The 18,513-nt window shown below is 40.7% G+C and overlaps 1 protein-coding gene across 3 annotated transcripts; it reads right to left on the bottom strand.

Moving 5' to 3' along the window:
* Positions 1-430: 430 nt before the first annotated feature.
* On the bottom strand, positions 431-18,513 carry snx27a (sorting nexin 27a). Of its 3 annotated transcripts, none has more exons than XM_081697222.1 (13): positions 18,102-18,513; positions 13,953-14,184; positions 13,498-13,690; positions 13,145-13,209; positions 12,939-13,043; positions 12,144-12,222; positions 8,572-8,735; positions 7,881-7,970; positions 7,516-7,665; positions 7,119-7,247; positions 4,001-4,064; positions 3,848-3,892; positions 431-3,612 (listed from the first exon to the last, which is right to left on the bottom strand). In XM_081697222.1, exons 1-13 carry the CDS (start codon positions 18,422-18,424, stop codon positions 3,545-3,547), a joined length of 1,707 nt encoding a protein of 568 aa, XP_081553348.1. In that variant the 5' UTR covers positions 18,425-18,513; the 3' UTR covers positions 431-3,544. The 3 variants fall into 3 exon arrangements, with proteins under 3 accessions (XP_081553348.1, XP_081553352.1, XP_081553360.1); XM_081697226.1 differs by lacking the exon at positions 18,102-18,513 and adding an exon at positions 16,935-18,067; XM_081697234.1 differs by lacking the exon at positions 18,102-18,513 and having other exon boundaries at positions 13,850-13,984.

Below are 18,513 nucleotides of genomic sequence, written 5' to 3'. Positions count from 1 at the left end.
GGAGGATGTGTGTGGCTGGAAGAGAAAACCAACCCTCATCTGAACTGCCATCCCCGCCACAGGATCCTGTCAGAGCACATCACACAGAGTAAGCTTTATTAAACCATCAACTTACTGCTCAGCTGAGGAGTGTGTGTGTGTGTGTGTGTGGGGGGGGGATTTATGGTGTAGTGAGAGTGGGGAAATTATGTCTCAGCATCCATGGTTCCTCTGCTGCTCTCCCTGCCTTCAGAGTAGGTATATGCACACTATGTGTTGTGTGGGAAAATGGTTTCTTGCAGCTTTAAGGAACCAGCAGCTTTTGTTTGACTCTGGCATGTTGTTAGGAACTTTTAAACATGCTAAAACTTTTGGCTTTGTTATCAACAACTTGATAAAAAGTCTTTCAGCAGAAAAGTGGTAATGTTTTCACAGAGGGAAAAGAAAACCCTTCATCAATAGATCATTTTATTTAAAATATGTTACAATGTTTAAGTCTACATGACATTTTCCAAACTTGAGCTTTTATTTCATTGGTTAGTTGAAACCCATTTTAGATACAAAACTATCATTTACCGATATCGGTTGTTAATTTGTAATTAGGCTATATGAAACAAAGCATCACTGCTTGTCATCACTAATAAATTAGATCTCTTCCCACCCAAGCCCTCCTAAGCCCTAAAAGAGCCTTACTTCACAAGGCTACCCCTAGTGTGACTAGGCTTCTTTTCAAAACCCTTGATTTAATGGGGAAAAAACAATAATAAATTAATGATTTCAGTCAAAGGCTACAGCAAATGCTTTGTCAAAGCAACACACAAGCAATGCATTTACAAGTAATAAACAAGGACAAATGTGTTTTCTGATTCAACCTGCACATTAACTTGACAAAATGTACTCTTGGTTCACAGAACTAAAGAAATGAGCAAGACATAAAATCCCACATTGCAAAGGATTAGCAACTCTGTCAGATTCCGGTCAATGCCAAATCCTCCATCAACAGCCTACTGTGGTCCTAGAGGCCTGGATGTCAGGTCCATGTTTCAGCTGTGAGAGCGACGCTGCTTCATAGTGGAGAAAGGAAAGGAGGAACACTTGCCTTGCAAATGCATTCCAGTACATTCATATGCTCCTCACACATTTCAGTCAAGAGAAAAACAAACAAAAAAACAAACAAAAAACAGCCACAAAAAAAACAAACAACCCCCCCCCCCCCCCCAAAAAAAAACAAAAAACAAAACCCCACTGGCCACAGAAACATGACGGCACTGGTTAATATTTCATATGGTAATAAATATGTCCCAAGATATTTTTTTTTTGTTGTTTGACACTTCATAATCATTTTAACAAAATGACAGAAGTTTGTCTCTCCTATGAACATTTGACAATTACAGACAGCATACTCACAATGTAAAATATAGGCCTACTCACTCCTCGTTTGTGTTATGACAAAACTGAACAGGTCTTCAGCACAACATGATGTTTAGCTTGACTTAGCAGTAGAGGCAAGCAGTTAGTTTTGTAAATACAAAGAACAAAACATACATCCATGAGATTATGCTGCCAAGGCAACAGGAGGATATTTTCTGAGCAAATAGTGTAGTGTGCATGGACACCCACGCACACGCACACGCACACACCAGGTAGAACGGTATTAGCACTGAGCTGTTAATGGGTCTTCCAAATGACTTGAGTAGGTGTGGAGACGCAAGTTGAAGAGTTCAGACTGACTGCTATTTTTGCCCTTTTAATGAGCTGAAAGCACAATAAAATTCACGCAAACACTGAGCACCTGATGCACTCCAAAAAGGTTCAGTGAACTGCTAGGAAGGAAGAGGGAGAATAATCCAGAAAGGTAGAACACACCTACTAGGCAAACACCTTGAAATGTTCAAGTTTCTAAATGCTTCTCTTCTAGATTCCCATGTCCAGCCTAAGAAATGTAAATAATAAAAGATATATCTTATATTCAGAACATTCTCCTTTCCTTTCTCTCTCTCTTGCTCCCCTTTCAACAGTTTATATATTGAATTCATTGCTCAATGGGTGAGTTACCTATCCCCAGGGAGCCATTGTTCTAAACAGCCTGGAAGACCACACTTTAACCACTCAATAGTTAAAGCTGAGACTCACCAACTAACTCTCTCACATGCGCACACACACATTTGCAAAATACAATTAAACCACAAACACAACACTACTCTCTTTCTATTCCTCACGTTTCACGTCTTTTCTGAGAAAAAAACTTCACTTGTATGTAGCACTACTGTCCCCTATAGGAAGACATTAAAACTGCACCTGAATGTACACAAACACCAATTCCTGCCGCTCACCATCTTCACGCACACTGTTGTTCTGCATGCATATTATTGCCAACAAAATCTAGTCAACAGTTGAAGAAACAGGCACCCTGTTTATGGAGCAGCATTCACACACTATGTTCACTGGACATCTGGGACCACAAATACATAATTACACACGTGCACTCGCACACACACGTGCGTGCACACAAACCCTTCCCTCTCAAACTTTTATCTTGTATTCCATGGGTTGTTCTAAAAAGCCTCAAAGCAGTGGTCTATCTAGCCAGACTTTTTTTTTGTCCTTATTGCAAATTATCATTATTGTAAATTAAACAAGCACCTCACAAAGGGACACACTAAATTAAAGTGAAATCCTAACAGCTAGCAAGCACCTTCCCAAGCATTTTCCAACAAGCCTCAGTGTTATCTGTTTAGCCAGCGATATTAATGATGAACTACCATGACACCATTAAGCAATTTTGTTTAAAAACAAACAAACAAAATACATCTTCAGTTTGAATCTGAGTGGTCAGCTAAGACTACCTTCAAGGATAAAGCTCCAAAGCACTTAACTGAGTCCAACATTAGCAAAATCTCCTTGAGTTTAGATGCTTCCAATCAGTGTTAATATTTAGTTATTACCTTAAATCCCCTGCCTCTACTCACTACTCACATCTTCAGCCTTTACATCAGCCAGCTTCTTAAAGTACTCCTAAAACCCAAACATACATGCTGGCTCTGATCAGTCACATTGATTTACTTGCCCAAACAACCAATCAAAAGCAGTTGCTTGTCACTATGCTGCAATGATGACAAATGATGACACCGGCCCTTCTTCAACCACGGGTGGCTTATGCGGCAGTAGCGTTAGCCAACAGGAAAAGGGGACCCCGCTCCACAACCAACGGCCCAGAAGATCTTAGGCTGTCATATTCCTTTTTTGTGTTTATGTTCAGGTGATGAGGTGAACATATCTACTGATGACATGACCACAGATCCGTTTGCTGCTGTCCATTTGCAGTGAAATGGCCCTAGCTTAGCTATGAGTCTGTCACCATGGTAATAAGGGCATTCTCAGCTGTCAAGGTGACGTGGCAGACCAACGGGGCCCTCTGTAGTTGAAAGGAGCCCATTTTGTCTTCCTAATAATATGGTTGTTATGGTGCTGCTGAAGTGTTACCGTGGTAACATGGTTGTTATGATGGTTTGCTCTACTATGATGGTCCAGCTCAGTTTATGCTGATCTCCAGAGGACAGGCCTCTTATGAGGTGGCAATCTCGCCTCCTAGGTGGCGCCATCCCTTTTGTTGTTCCAGAGGAGAGAGGTACTCTGAAATGGAAATGCAGAACATGGAATTCTTTTGGATTTGTTTTTAAATGTTTGTTAAAACATTTGTCCAGTTGCCAACGTTTTTGTGCACATGAAAAAATGTGATTTCAGAATACATTATTCTCTCAAACTGAATGCAGAACACACAAACGACAGATGGTCAACAGATGTCACAAAGTGTGTGTGTGTGTGTGTGTGTGTGTGTGTGTGTGTATATATTGTCAGCATGATGTACCATTGTTACTGCAATTCTTGTTGTCCTTGTCAGAGGCCTCAGCTTCTACCTGTACCATTTTGGAGAAAGTGAAGACAGTTAAAAACAAATGACAAGAAAGTATAAAGTAAAAGGGTAAAACAGAGGGGATCTGTGAGTGTGCAACATGTGGACTTGCCTCTTTCCGCCATTTCAGTTCACAGAAAATCCTCTCGAAGCACTCATGCATGTAGTTGAACTGAGAAAACACACTGTCATTAGTGGCTCATGAAATATAAAGTTTGTTGCTGACCTGCATGTACAAGTCTGTGCACATGACTAATCAAAGTCTGACTGAGCAAGGTCATTTGTAGGTAAATGTGCTTTTTTTTTTTGCAATTCTGCATTATGTATATAGGTCAGTCTCAATCAAGTTAAGTGCCAAGCTGGTGAGCACTTGTATGCTACAATTTGAACTGAGAGGATAACATTGCAGTTATGGACATTGTACAGCTGTGCAAAGATTGTGTTGCCTTCTTTGTACCAAGTTGGCTCCAAGGAAGAGAGGTCATTGAGGTTCTGTTTAAAGTCCAGTGTGCACTGTGGTTAATGAAGGCTACAGTGCTAGGGAAAAAGCTATTTGCATGTCTTTTTGTACTGGTCTTGATGGTCCTGAGTTTTCTACCCTATGCAAGAGGTGGTGTCCGGGGTGAGAAGGGTTGGCTATAATCTCGCAAGCATGCTTTGTATACCTGCTGTTGTAAATGCCCGGACTTACAATCAGGAGTTTGGCTCACTTCTGTGAAGTGGAGAATACAAACCGGATGGTTATTGATGAGGTGAGAATGGACTCAATGATTGCCATGTAGAACTGGATCCTGAGGGCCTATGGCAGGTTTAATTTCTTCAGCTGCCACAAAAAGAACATCCTCTGCTGCACTCTCTTGGTGATGGAGATGTTTCTCTCCTACTTTAGTCCTTGGATATAGTGGTGCCCTGGAGCTTGAGTGAGTCTACAGAGGAAACCACAGAACTGCTGATGTTGGGAGTGGGGTGGTCCACCACCATCTTCACTCTTATGCATTTGTCAGCAGATGGATATGATTGCACCAGGACACTAGCTGTTCTATTTCCTTGCTGTAGGTAGACCGTTAGTTAGGAGACCAACCATGGTGGCGTCATCTGCAAACTTCACTATCTTTAGTATTGTGACGCTCACTGGAGACGCAATCTTTAGTGTAGAGACTAATGAGAACACCACAACCATGTGGCATTTTAGTACTAAAGGTCAAAGTGTCCGATTTGTTTTTCTAGTTGTACTTGATGGATTCTGATGGCCCGGAAGTCCATGATCCACAAGTGGAATCTGGTATTGATAGCTGAGCTGCAGAGGCTCTGGAACTACAGTGCTAAAGACAGAAGTGTAGTCCACAGCGTAGTCTAGAGTGTAGAATAGTTCCCTGGGCAATCAAGATGCTGTAGCATGAAGTGCAAACCGCTGTTTGCAAACAGCAGTGGATCCAGCAAAGGGTTCATGATAGCTTCCGGGTGGGCAAAGACCAGGCGTTCAAAGACTTTCAGAACTACAAAGGTCAGGGTGACAGGCCTGTAGTAATTTAGTCCTGTGATGTTTGTCTGTTGGGGGATTAAAATTATGGTGGTGGACTCGCGCACTTGGGAACAGTGGAAAATTCTAGATTTGTTGAAAACGTCTGATGACTGGTGCTAGTTGATCACGGTGGTGCTTTAGAGTAGATGGTGGGACAATATCTGGATCTGGGGCTTTTCTCAACTTTTGGCTCCTGAACAGCCTTTAACATCCTGCTCAATGATGGTGAGATTAGATGTAGCCAGAAGTGAGAAAGTGGGAGAGGAGAACATTGGACTCGGGGGTACGTTCATCCTGTAAAATAACTTATTCAAGTCGGTGAGCTGGCAGTCATTCAGTTAGAAGGGCGTTTCTCTCACCTTTTAGTTGGTATATATCTATAGGCTTTTCCAAGTTGAAGTAGAGTTGTTAGCAGCGATGTGGCTATTCAACTTCTTAGTTTTACTTTGCTGTTGTAATCTTTCTCTAGCCTGTACTTTACTGCTGAATGCTGCCCTTTTCCCCCTATGAAGTGGTCTGAGTTCTGCTGAACACAATGGTTTTTCATTCAATCTCACCCATGTCTTTGTTGAGATGCAAAAAAAAAAAAAAAAAAAAAATAATTAAAAAAATTATATATATATATAATAAATATAACCATGTCATACGTCAGGTTTTTATATTTTTATATTTTATATATATATATATATATATATATATATATATATATATATATATATATATATATATATATATATATATATATATATATAAATATAAAAACCTGACGTATGACATGGTGTTTGTGTATTTGTCCAGGCTACCTGTCGCCTTTTCAAAAACAGTCCAATCTGGAATAAAAACAGCATTGAAGCTTCTCAGTGTCTTCACTGGTCCACCTCTTAACTGTTGTAACAACAGGCATGCTGGTTTTGAGTTTTTGCCTGTATGTTGGAATGAGGTGGATGAAACTGGAATATCAAAGCCTCTCGTGTGATGGCATATTAACCATTTGTAATGATGGTGCAACAATGGTCAAGTGTCCCCTTCCCTTGTGGCACAAGTGATGTGTTGCCTGTACTTGGGTCTGTAGCGATATATAAATTCCAACAAAAATGAAAGAATAACAACCTGGGAAAGTAAAATGGCTTGCAGTTTATGAACAGTGACTAACAAAGGAGTACATGATTTTAGCAGTAATGTGACATCTTTGCATAATTTTTGTGCTTGTTCACATAAAAGCAAATTTTTGCTTTTGCTGGTCTGCACTGTGATATCACTGTTTGCTCTGTGGAGATGGTCAGATCAGTAAGCCTAGTTTCTGTGAAGCACATGGTAGTTTGAAAAAAGCTTGTTGTTTTTATTGACAAGATGTAGTTCCTCAATCTTGTTGTGGAAAGAATGGAAATTTGTGAGAAAAAGATGGGAGAGAGATGCAAAAATCCCATGCACTAGCCACAACTGCCTCTCCTCCCTTTCCAGGTCAGGTTAGCAGCGTGAGGACTCAGGAATAATGCCAAGTTGAATATGGTCCTGAAAGTTAGTAGATGCTCCTTGCTTCAAGTGATTAAGTTAGACACTCCATAGACAACATTAACAAACAAAAAACAATGCAACAGGTAACTGCAACACACAAAGGCAGGCATACACGCTGCCATACTGAATCCAAAATGCAGACAGCAAGCACTTTCTTAAGGCATTTGAGTGAGTGTTTAAGCAACTCACATAAGGAGTGAAGATTTTAACCCAGCGGGGTTTTTTCTCTCCTCGAACATACTCAAAGCAGAAAGCCATGCCCTCCTCATCAGTATCCCACCTCTGCATCTCAGACCATTCGAATGCTATAACCTGATTCTGTAAAATGAAAATACACACACACACATTCATACACGTTGGATACATCACACCAACTCTGAGGGCTAAACACATACACAAACCTAACTGAATATAGCTGAGAAGTTTAAATCTATATTTTATGTTATATTTTTGAGTGTGTTATAATAATGCACTCAAGAAATCTTTACCAGGTTGCACATGCATGTACACACACACACACACACACACACACACACACACACACACACACACACACACACACACACACACACACACACACACACACCTCCAGTGTGCCATCCTCAGTGCAAGCATGCAACTTGAAGTGGTGGATACTGATAGCTGCCATCACGTGTCCTTTCCTCCGTGAATCACATGAGCAATGAGGGAACATCATCTCATTATAGCCCTCACACGTGCGCAGCAGACTCAGATACTGAGAAAGAAAATTTTAATGAGGGTAGATTGAAATTCTGTTTGTCTGCAAAACTATAGTCTTTGACTAACCACAATTTAAAAAACATAATGCTATCATCAGTTGTTCCAAATCTGTGCTCCAAGCCATAGAGGTTAATGGTAGTCTTAACAGCTGTGTGGAGTTCTTCTTATGAGAGCATGATAACAGAGGAGCAGTCAGGAGCATAGACTTACTGTTGCCATTTTCCTCTGCTCTGCCAGCTTCTGAAGCTGGTAGGACTTATCCTCTGCTTTGATGAATCCCTTCTTCACATCATCCTGAGCCTGTACACACATATGCAGACAGACCGGGAATGACAAAAGATTGAGAACAAAAGTATGCTAGATTATTGAAGATAATTGTTTATAAAAAGTCCTGTGTTTATAACCTTGAAGGTTGCTGTGTTTGTTTGAATTGGAAGTCAGGTTAAAAAAGAAACAAACAAGGTGATCCTAAGGTTGGGTGACATGGCAAAAATATCACAATACATGGAATACCTGAAACATCTTCATAATGCATCACAATATTCAGTTATTTTTAACTACACTGTAGTAATATAGTAGTGAATTATAAGCTCTGAAAACATTTTCAAAAAAAAAAGGATAACACTGAAATAATAACCTAACATTAAATCAGTCTTGTCACTTTTTATAGTATGACAATTCAGGTTGTTGTATATACACTCTATATTTAAAGATACCTGCAATAGGCTTAGAAAAGTACATCAAGATAATATCATCACTGTTGAATCATCCAGCCCCATGTGATCTGCATCTCAGTTAATGATATGTTGTTGGTGACACTGTCTCGGTAGTGAAGTAGTGAGTCTGACCCAGGATCTACAGAACTGCTTCCTCACAAGGCTGGCTGTGAATGTGAACTGACCTGATGGAAACAGTAGTGCAGAGCCAAGGGGTGGTCATGAAGCAGCTCTTGCTCCTGATTGCTGAAGAGCCACTTGCGCAGAGCCAGGCAGGTTCCTGGCACCGCTGACGTGTAGTTCTGCACATATAGCTTGTGCGGGAACTCGTTGGGGGCTAATTTGCGCACTGATAAATAGACAGCATTTCCAGAATCAAGTAGAGCAAATCAAGAATGAAAGAAACTGAAAGCAAAACTAGTCTAGGACAAAATCTGTAGTCGATCTGGCACACAGCATGATGTCAAAACACTGCTTTTTGCCTCAAATTTTTCTCCCAATCTGAGAAACTGAATGTATACTTCTTGTATATTTAGTTTGATGGATGTGGCACCGAATAGTTACTGGTAAGATTTAAGTAACAGGCCACCAAAATGCACCAAAAAATAAAATGCTGCACCAGTAGAAATTTGGAGTGTAACGAATTCAATGAAATTGTGTTCAATCTATTTGTTGGGCATGTTCCTTTGCATTTTTTCACCCAGTTTGTAATAAGCCAGTTTGTAATGTTCAGTTCCTGTTTAAGGGGTTTTTTGCTTCTTCCCCCTCACAATATGCATACTTAGTGGGTTTCACATTTAGTAATTGCACTGGCTAGTTGAGAATTCCACTTTTTGGCTTTTTTAGCGAACATACTGAAATAAACACTAACCATATAGATAATAGAGAGCACAAATGGCTCAGTAAAGTCTAAACAATATAAAGGAAGTATAAAGGGGTGGGGCAATGAGGTAGCTTCCTGTGAATTCATGAGGAAAACAGGGTGGGAAGTGTGATGGTTTGAAACTACTTTTCAGGCAGCTGTTCCTGGATTGCAATTTAGGTGGCTGGTCTGGGACAGTTTGGCCTTTGACAGTGATGAGAAGAGGTCTCAGCCTGGGGTCCCTGATGATACTGATACACCTTTACAAATGATGAGCAGGAGTAGTGAGCCAGTGGTGAGCTGGGACAATTTTACTACCTTGTGGAAGGATTTGTGATGCAATACAGTGCCATTGTCCAACCAGACCATGCTGTTGGTAAGGACTGGTTCAAAAGAGGCTCTGTAGAGGTTTTAAAATGCTCTGAATATCAGCTTATTGTTGCACCTTCTACTAGAGTATTTGTAAACCAGGTGAGATAGTAACTTGAGATATGAAGTTAAAGTTGGTGGGCCTCAAAAGCCTACCTGCTGACATAAAGGGGATCATGGTCAAAGTCGACCAGCAGCTTTTTAGATTGGTACACACAGAGTGGGGCTGCTGTCTGCTCTCAAGGCAGAAAGCCAGAGGACTTCTCTCCTGTGAGCGGAGTCAGGCTGACTGGACATCTGCCACATATGACATCAGTGTCATCTGTGAACTCATATCACTTGTAATTGATGTGGAGATGGCGCAGGAACCAGTGTAGAGTTCCACTCTTGGTGGTGACAGACTGGGTGGTGAACTGGTTGATACTATAAGGTTCTATCTTTAGTAAGCTCACATTCATTTTCAGTGTTTCACAACCCAAGTGCTCAGAGCTTGGTGGCAACTTTCATAATAGAATTTGATTTTCATAATAGAATGCATAATAGAACAATGCTTTGTGATTCATGATAGATTGGCGCTCTGCAGAAAATACCACTTGAACATGTCTGAGACACAATTTTAGTGTTCAATGATTTACAAGTAGCACTGAAATCATCAGTTCAACACATCCATGAAGTTCTCCCAGATTGGTGAATGTATAAATGTTACAAATGCAAATGCATACTACTGTCTCCGGACTAGGGTTAGTTAGTAGTTTGTCTCTTGACGTCAGTCTTCAATATTCATGTCATCATTTAAATGATTTTGATTGACTTTCACCTAAGCCAAAGGTGACTTTAGTGCAGCAGTCATTTGATACTGTTGCGCTAATTATCATTACAGTAACTTTACATGTAGAAATAAAATAGTGTTGCTGCTACTGTAATGCTGTTACCATGAAGTTTAATGAATCTAGCCCACTTTGTTTACTTATTGCCTCATTTGACAATCATGAAAAGAAGTCATTCAGAAGTCATTTGGTCTGTTAAGAGAGGTACATAGTCCTACTATAGCCTATTGGGACCATGAGCCTCTTAATAGAGGACTGGACATGGTCCTACCATAGCCTGCAATAGCACACGTCATGGGTACCTTTCAGCTGCTTGAGGTATAACGTTGTTTTGTTTCTCTTCACAGCTAAGTAAGATTGGTCCGTGCTGTTCGGAGTGCACCTGCCCAGCAGTAAGGTAGAACTGTGGGTTCTAGGCAGCACACAGATGTCATGGTTGAGTCATGGCTTCTTCTTTAGCCATGGTCAGATGGTCTTGGTGACTACTACACCATCAATAGATCTGCTGATCTATGCAGCCCCAGACAAACCGTAATCCTCCGTTAAAGATAAAAGTAATGTTGGCATGTGGCAGCTTCCCTCAACACACTGCAGCCCATTCATAAAAGCGTTGGCAGGGTGCACGGTTCTCAGACTGCTAACCAGCTTGTACAAACATGAGAGAAAGCTTTCTTAGCCTTAGCCCTTGGAGAAATGTAGAAAATTACCACTGTAGCATTTTAACAGTAGTGGACCTCACCAGTGTTTGCACAACATGACACCACACACAATTCATCCAGTCTGCTTGTGCCAGACATGGTCTTCATGTCTACCTGGATTGAGGTGAATATCCTTGCTAAAATGGTGTCGGGAACTGATGTATGAAGTCCAGTTTTTGTTAATATTAGAGAAACTCCTACACTCTGCTTGTGCGTTCTAAATTTTAAAATCTATTCCTACATCCTTGACAGCATTCTGCTTCTTATTCCATCTTCCTGTAGTAATGTCAAATTATAATTAATGTTATACTAATTACATAAAAACATCTTAAGATTAAAGTGGACACAGTCTTAGTGCCCAGTTTTTTTAATAGACTGTGTTGTGTGAGTGTTTTGTTTCCAGCCAAACTGCTGGGTAATAAACTGTCTTAAGCCAAACTGGTGCATACATTTTGGCTAATTTAGCTCCAATTTGAAGATAAATAGGTCAGCTCTTTCCCCTGGGCTTTTTAGATTCTTCCTCCCTTGTTAGTCACATGATGCAGGCATTTTTACTCTTACCTACGGCTAAGGAATCTTAAGGAACAGCTCGAGAAACGTCCACCCTGAAAACTAAAGCAATCTCTCAAACAGTATTGGGGACTTAAATGCCCTGATTAACTTAAATTATTCAGGTTTTAAAGTATTTCATTAAAAAAATAATGCTATTGTTAATAAAGCATTTAAATGATTAAAAGAATAAAACAATTAAAAGCCCTTTCCTTTTCAAACCCTGTTTTAACCCATTTTAATTTTCCTACTCTCTCCATTACTGCTCATGGCGTTATGTTTTACTGTTTTTTTTAAATCCCACTTTTGCCTACAAGTTGTAAAAGAAAGTGGTTTTCCCTTGCAATAGCAATAATGAAACTCTACCACACTTGTTCTCCAGAAATCACACACACATATACATATTATACACACACACACACATCCTCTTTCAAGCAGACCGGTGTACTCACCAAAAGAGTGGTTGATCACCTCAAAGAGAGCAAAGTAACTGGCCATGATGCTGTCCATGCCAACCTTCAACACTAAAGCCTGAAAGGGAACAGCACACATCACCAATCAAAAGGCAAGGAAAAACAAAAAACAAAAAACAGACAATCCAGTTTGAACTGAAGCTGAATGAGCCTTATTACAATGGGAGCGAAATCTCTGGGAGAAGAGTGGTAAAGAAAGAAATGAAAATAACAAAATTAAGACAGGGGTTTAACCCTTTTTATAAGATGTCTCAAAGCAGCTTTACACAAATCATATATACACATAGAATCTGGGTCCAGGCCCTTAATGTGAAAGCCAGGGCAACAAAGGCAAGCAAATCATGTTTACCAATCTCCTCAGGTTGACATCATGTGGCAAACTCATAACACACAATGATTCTAACTTGCAGCAGGTGATCCACTAGTAAAGCTGTATTACAAAAATACACCAGTGTAACACCGACTGACTACCGAGTTAGAGTCACTGCTGTGTTGAGAACAGCCTTCGACACAATTGTTGTCACATCAGCAGGGGTCCAGTGGTGGGACACAGACTAGTGATATACAGGGTAAAGGCTAGCTAACAAATTATTGCAGCAACACTCTCCTGTTTGTAACTGCACACCTACAAAAAGCACATGCAAGATAAGTAGACCTAATAAGGCTGCAAGTAAGTGTAGATGCAAAGTATTGATTAAAAAGGTGGGTGGTGATTATAAAATTACATATCACTGAAGTATTAGTTTGATAATTACAGTAGGAAAGTCGCATTACCTGGTACACTTGGTCAGTGGTGCTGTTCTTACGCACTCTCACAGAAACAGTTGTTTTATCAGGGAGTGCTATTCGCAACTCCACATCGGTTACGCCATTATAGTTCTGAAACGCACACACACGCACATTTGAGTAAATGAGTTCAAGAAAATGAAGAGGTCACATATTTCTCTCTCTCTCACTCACTCACTCACACATACACTTACCTCATCAGACTCAGATAGGAACTCTTGCATAACATCACTTTCTCCAATGACCCTTACTGAGCACACTATAAGTAAGAAATCAGAGTTCAGGAAAGGTGACTGGTAAACAGTTCCGGACCGTATATACCACATTACCCCTAACCTCACTCACTGCAATACTTATCAGCCACAAAAATCTCAAAAGATTTAGAATAAGGAGAGAGGGAACAGAACAATATCGCAAACCATTTCCTTCCTTCTTAGCCTGGTTTCCTTTTCTACTAAGAAAACAGATGACCCAGCTCCAACCCACCTCCCCCATCTCTTTTTTTAATTCAAGGATTTCTGGCTCTCTCTCTCACTTGCTCACTCACCCCTCTCCAGGTATTCCTCCAGTCCTCTCCTGCGGGCATCTAGCTGTTGCTCAGACAGTGAGAAGGGCCATTTCCCTGGCAGCTTAGGGAAGGAGAAGGTGGCAAACTCTCTCTTCAGGTTGTGGTGCAGGATGGCAAACTCTCTGTAGCGCTTTGAGCACAGCTGTCTGCCAGACATGTTGACATTGTACACCTGTGTGTGTGTGTGTGTGTGTGTGTGTGTGTGTGTGTGTGTGTGTGTGTGAGAGAGAGAAAAAGAGAAAGAGATATCTTGGTTTACAGTAGCTCTCTCAGACCAGAAAGTAAAAAGTCATGTCTGCCTGGATAGTTCTAAGTGAATTATGGCAATCACCTGCAAGCACTGTGATAGATCCAAGAAGTCTTTAATTCTGGCAAAAATACAGCATCAAGAAGGTGGAAAAGAAGAAGATTAACAGTTTTTTTGTGGGACTCACCACAAATCTTTCCCCATGTTGTTCCACATGCTTGTAAGAGGGGATGGAGATGGGTACTGCCTGCTTGTCACTGTAGTCATAGCTGGGTGGGCACGAGCCATCCTCTCCGGGGTCGAGGCCGTCCACTTCCTGTGGTGGCACAGACAGCACAGCAAGCACTAGCTCCTTCTCTCCTGCCCGGATCAGGTCCACCACCTGCTTATGGGTGGCGCCCTCCACACTTACGCCGTTCCTATGGATAGACAGATAGACAGACATACAGACACAGAGAAACAGAAAAAAGATGTACTTGACAGTAGCCTCGTCATCTTTGGTTCCAAATGATTTAACTTTAATGTTTATTAATGATATGCTCCAGCAGAATTCACCTCACATTTAACATCTGCATCTGGTTTTCACACTAATGTATTGTAAGACTACTGATCCGAGAACTGAAATGCAGTTCTGTCTTGAATACTCAATTGCAACTGTGGAATTCTCCTTTGAAACTGTGCATGTTCTGATGGGCTAGACAAACATAATTCGTGTGCATGTGAACAAAAACACAGACACAAGCACACATGCAAAGAAAGGAACACACAGATGCAGGTACACAACGGTTCAGCTCAGGGCAACAGCGTACCTGCCAGCTGACTCCTTTCCACCATAACTAACCCACCACAGCAGTATGGAGAAAAACAAGGCACATCTGAGACCACAAACAAAGCAAGAACAAGGAGGGAAGAGGCAGAGACAATTCTAGATGCATTAACCAATAACCAATCCACAGTGCAGAATTAAGAGAAATATGTGTTGGAGGCTTGATCCCACTCAATCATCACTGTTTCTTCCCAGCCACTAAGTCAGAGATGCCATTACGCAATACTGTGACGTTGTGAATCCAACAAGAACCAAGTTCAAAGTCTTTGAGAGTGGAACTAGAGTTCAGTGCAATTCCAAAGCAATCCATATGACCTTAATGAGTTCCTGTGGTCACAGTCTAGGCTAAATTACAGCAGGACTAGGATGGTGTGGCGTTGTGCAACAATGCAAAAAGTCACACACACAGCCGACAGCAAGAAGCACCTAGAGGGACATTTGCATGCCAGTGTTGCCTTGTTTGTGGAGGGATGAAAGGGCAGTATGAAGGAAGGGAATGACTGCAGTATTACTGTACTAATCTGATCAGAATATGCAGGCTAATGGTGACAAAATTAGCACAGGTTATACCTTTCATGACGAACGCCATCAAAAACATGAGTTCCCTTATTTACTCACTTCTTTTCTCAGACATGGATAAAGTGTCATTGTGCAACAAAGGAAAACATTTGAATGTCAAACTGACATTTGAAACTCTAAGCAAGCACTTTCTTAAAGAACTGGCCTTGGCCCAAGTTGCTTTTACTTCACAACAATCTTGGACAATTATGAGATTATTGGTACTGTAATAAATTATATTATGGAACAATATTCTGAGGATATCAAGAATAGATAGTACTTCTAATTTACATGAAAGAGATATATAGTATACCAACAAGAGCCTGTAAACAACAACAAATCACCTATTGTAACGCCATCATCTTATTTCATTACTTTAAACAATTCTTTCTTTTTAAATAGCCTTAAATGCTGAAATATTAACTGTAGATTGAGCTGTTCTAGAACTGTAAATGCTGAAATATTAAAAACATTGTACTTGTAGCATTTCAAGTTTAAAAAAAAAATGTTGCACCATTGTTGGCTGTTATGTTTTGGTACATTATGTCTTTTACTCCTTAGGAAACTACAGAAAATGACATCATGAAAATGTCTTCAAATGCCTGATGTATACTTCTAGCATATCTTTCACCCCTCCTTCTCAAGCTCCTTAATAATAAGCAAAAGGTTCAACCTCCAAAGTACGGGGGAATTCTCAGCAGCGAATCTCTGGTGTCCTAATAACAGTGTGCAGTACATCACAGAAGCTTATGTAACCGGCAACCCAACCCTCAAGATTCCAACTTTAGCTGTAGGAAGGGAAGAGACAGGGTGGTCCCTCCTCAGTAAGAAGCAGCCTTTTCCTACACAGTGATCCAATACAGAGCACTACCGGACACACTAGCCTGAACTAGTCTTTGAGTGACTATGCTCTTGTTATGGTCTGTGGTATCAACACTTGGTAGCAAATGGAAGCGCTTTGTGTAACAGTTCCAAAGAGATGTGACCTACCAAGCAGCACTGACCAAGCTCACTCACAGACTCACAGAGAGAGAGAGAGGAGAGAGAGTGTGTGTGTAAAAATACATATGCAAATGAAGACAACTGTGTTATTAATCATGCAAGGCAAAATACTATGACAAACATCAGCTGTTCTTAAATGCTTAAGCTAAGATCAGAAAAAGGCACAGCCTTTTATCTAAGCATACACACATAGCATTATAACTTAATGACAAATTTAATTTTTTGAGTAAATATTAGTTTAAAAGCAAACCATATTACCATACTGAGCTAGATATCCGGTCAGTAGTACTGAATCACCTAACATTAGTTTAGCTAATTAGCTAGCAAGCAAGAAGTGTACACACGTACACACCAGATGTGCACTAACAAGGCCTTGTTGTGTGTAAATTGAGATTAAATTTCATCTTCCCAGATGGTACTACAGGGAGCAGTGACTGGCCAGCCTTGGGAACTGTCCCTGGCATGTGATCAATCAGCTCACAGAAATAAACAGCACCCTAGTCCAGGTCAGTCTGTCTAGTGAATCTGTCTAGCCATCATGTGTCAAAAACAACTTTTTAGGCTAATGGTGCTAGAGGCACACTGCTATGGATTTCAGCCACTTTCCCATCATCACTTAAAAGGTCATGGCCTGAAAAGGTCCATTCACGATAAAGCGACCTTGCCTAATAGTAAGCCGATGGGGTACAGACAACAGCGCAAGATGGCAAGTTGTCTGACTAGATACTAGAACAGAGTACTTCGAGTCCTGCTGCATATAGAGGACATGCATGTATCTACTACCGTCAGTGTCTGAGCTCCCCTCTGTAGGTGGTGTACAACTGCATTTAACCCGAGTGTCAAAGTCACATCAATTTAAAGTTCGAGGACATTTGCTGTTAGCAGTCTTTCTGAAATAGAACATGAAATAGGACATGAATAAAACAAGAAAACATTCATAAAAAAACATGCAAGTCTGGAGTGTGTTCTACCATGCATATCATCAAAAGCACATCCTCTGTACTGTAGACCCTTTTTTAAATCTACATAGCAGAGATTAGGACACTTTATGTAGGTGGTCAAACATGGATTTGCAAATCCATGTACAAAAAGGTGACAGCATGTGATGAAGCCACCATAATGGCTACCAGTATTCTAGTGGCTGCATATAAGACATGAAGTTATCAACTAATTAAATAACAGTTACAAAAGACGAAATGTGTGATCAAATCCTTTAAACAATATTCGTCTGCAATCAAAGTAATTTCCCCTAATACTATCATAACTAAAATTGTGCAACTGATTAAAACACAGCATATGTTATAACAAAATATGTTTTAAACACGTTTGCTTTATGTATACGTATAATAAATTAAATTAAAAATGAACAACAAATCACAGTATAAATGCTAACGTGTCTGTGCGTCACTTCGAAGTCAAGAACTGGGACAACATTCAGCCCGCTAACTGACCAGCCTGGTTAGGTTGGCAAAGGAATGCATAATTAAAGACATGTAGGTATCCAAACCTGCTGTAAACGTGCCCTCCTACCCTAGAGTCACACTAACTGTACTTCAGCGTCGTCAGTCGCCACAAAGTTTATTCAACGTAATCTTGCTAGCTAGCTAGATTTCTGCAGTAAGCGAGACATGCAAGCAAGCTTGCAATATGTTCAGGTTCAAGGCTTCTTGCTAACTACCTAGCTGTCTCCTACATTTACTGACCTTTTATCTAAGCATATCTATCGTTATAACCTAATGACTAAAAGTTCATTTTCTGAGTAAATATTAGTTAAAAGCAACACATATAACCATACTGAGCTGCCTATCTGGTCACTAATATTGAATCACCTAACATTAGTTTAGCTAATTAGCTAGCTAACTAGCTAGCCAGCTATCTAGATCAAGCCAGCAATGACAAAGCCAATAATACAACAAACAAATCAAATAACATCAAAATAAATCAACTTACACCTCCAGAATTCTGTCTCCTTTCGATATTCCTGCTCGGTCCGCCGCACCGCCGGGTAACACGGCACTGACATGCTGAAGAGGTGCGTACAATTCCCCGTTAATACTCCGCAGTTGCCCTCCTTCGCTAACTTGACCACGGACGTTAAATCCATAGCCGGATTCTGACTTGACAATTCTAACAATACGCGGACCCGCCGTCACTGTAGTGGGTGTCTGACTTCCAGAACCGCTTGCCGAACCGACACCAGATCCATTTCGGGACGCTACGGGTACTACAGACGGAGGAGTAGGGCGAATGTCGTCTCCCTCAATATCCGCCATGTTTAGCGCGTCGCGTAGACTGGTACGTACATTCAAAACAACCCAGATATACGCTCGAGTAGCGGAGCTAGGATAAGCAAGCGGCGCTG

This window comes from Electrophorus electricus, chromosome 2 (assembly GCF_041902795.1).
Source record: "Electrophorus electricus isolate QZ-2024a chromosome 2, ASM4190279v1, whole genome shotgun sequence".
Taxonomy (NCBI): Eukaryota; Metazoa; Chordata; class Actinopteri; order Gymnotiformes; family Gymnotidae; genus Electrophorus; species Electrophorus electricus.
The sequence above is the reverse complement of the archived record's forward strand: the minus strand, read 5'-3'. Positions and strand labels throughout refer to the sequence as shown.

Excerpts from the sequence above, each read along its gene's own strand:
- snx27a (XM_081697222.1), bottom strand. The coding sequence starts at position 18,424 with ATGGCGGATATTGAGGGAGACGACATTCGCCCTACTCCTCCGTCTGTA. Across the intron at positions 4,065-7,118 it reads TTAAAATCTTCACTCCTTAT|TTCAACTACATGCATGAGTG; the intron begins GTGAGTTGCTTA and ends GTGTTTTCTCAG. Across the intron at positions 3,893-4,000 it reads GAAATGGCGGAAAGAGGCAA|AAGCTGAGGCCTCTGACAAG; the intron begins GTCCACATGTTG and ends TGGTACAGGTAG.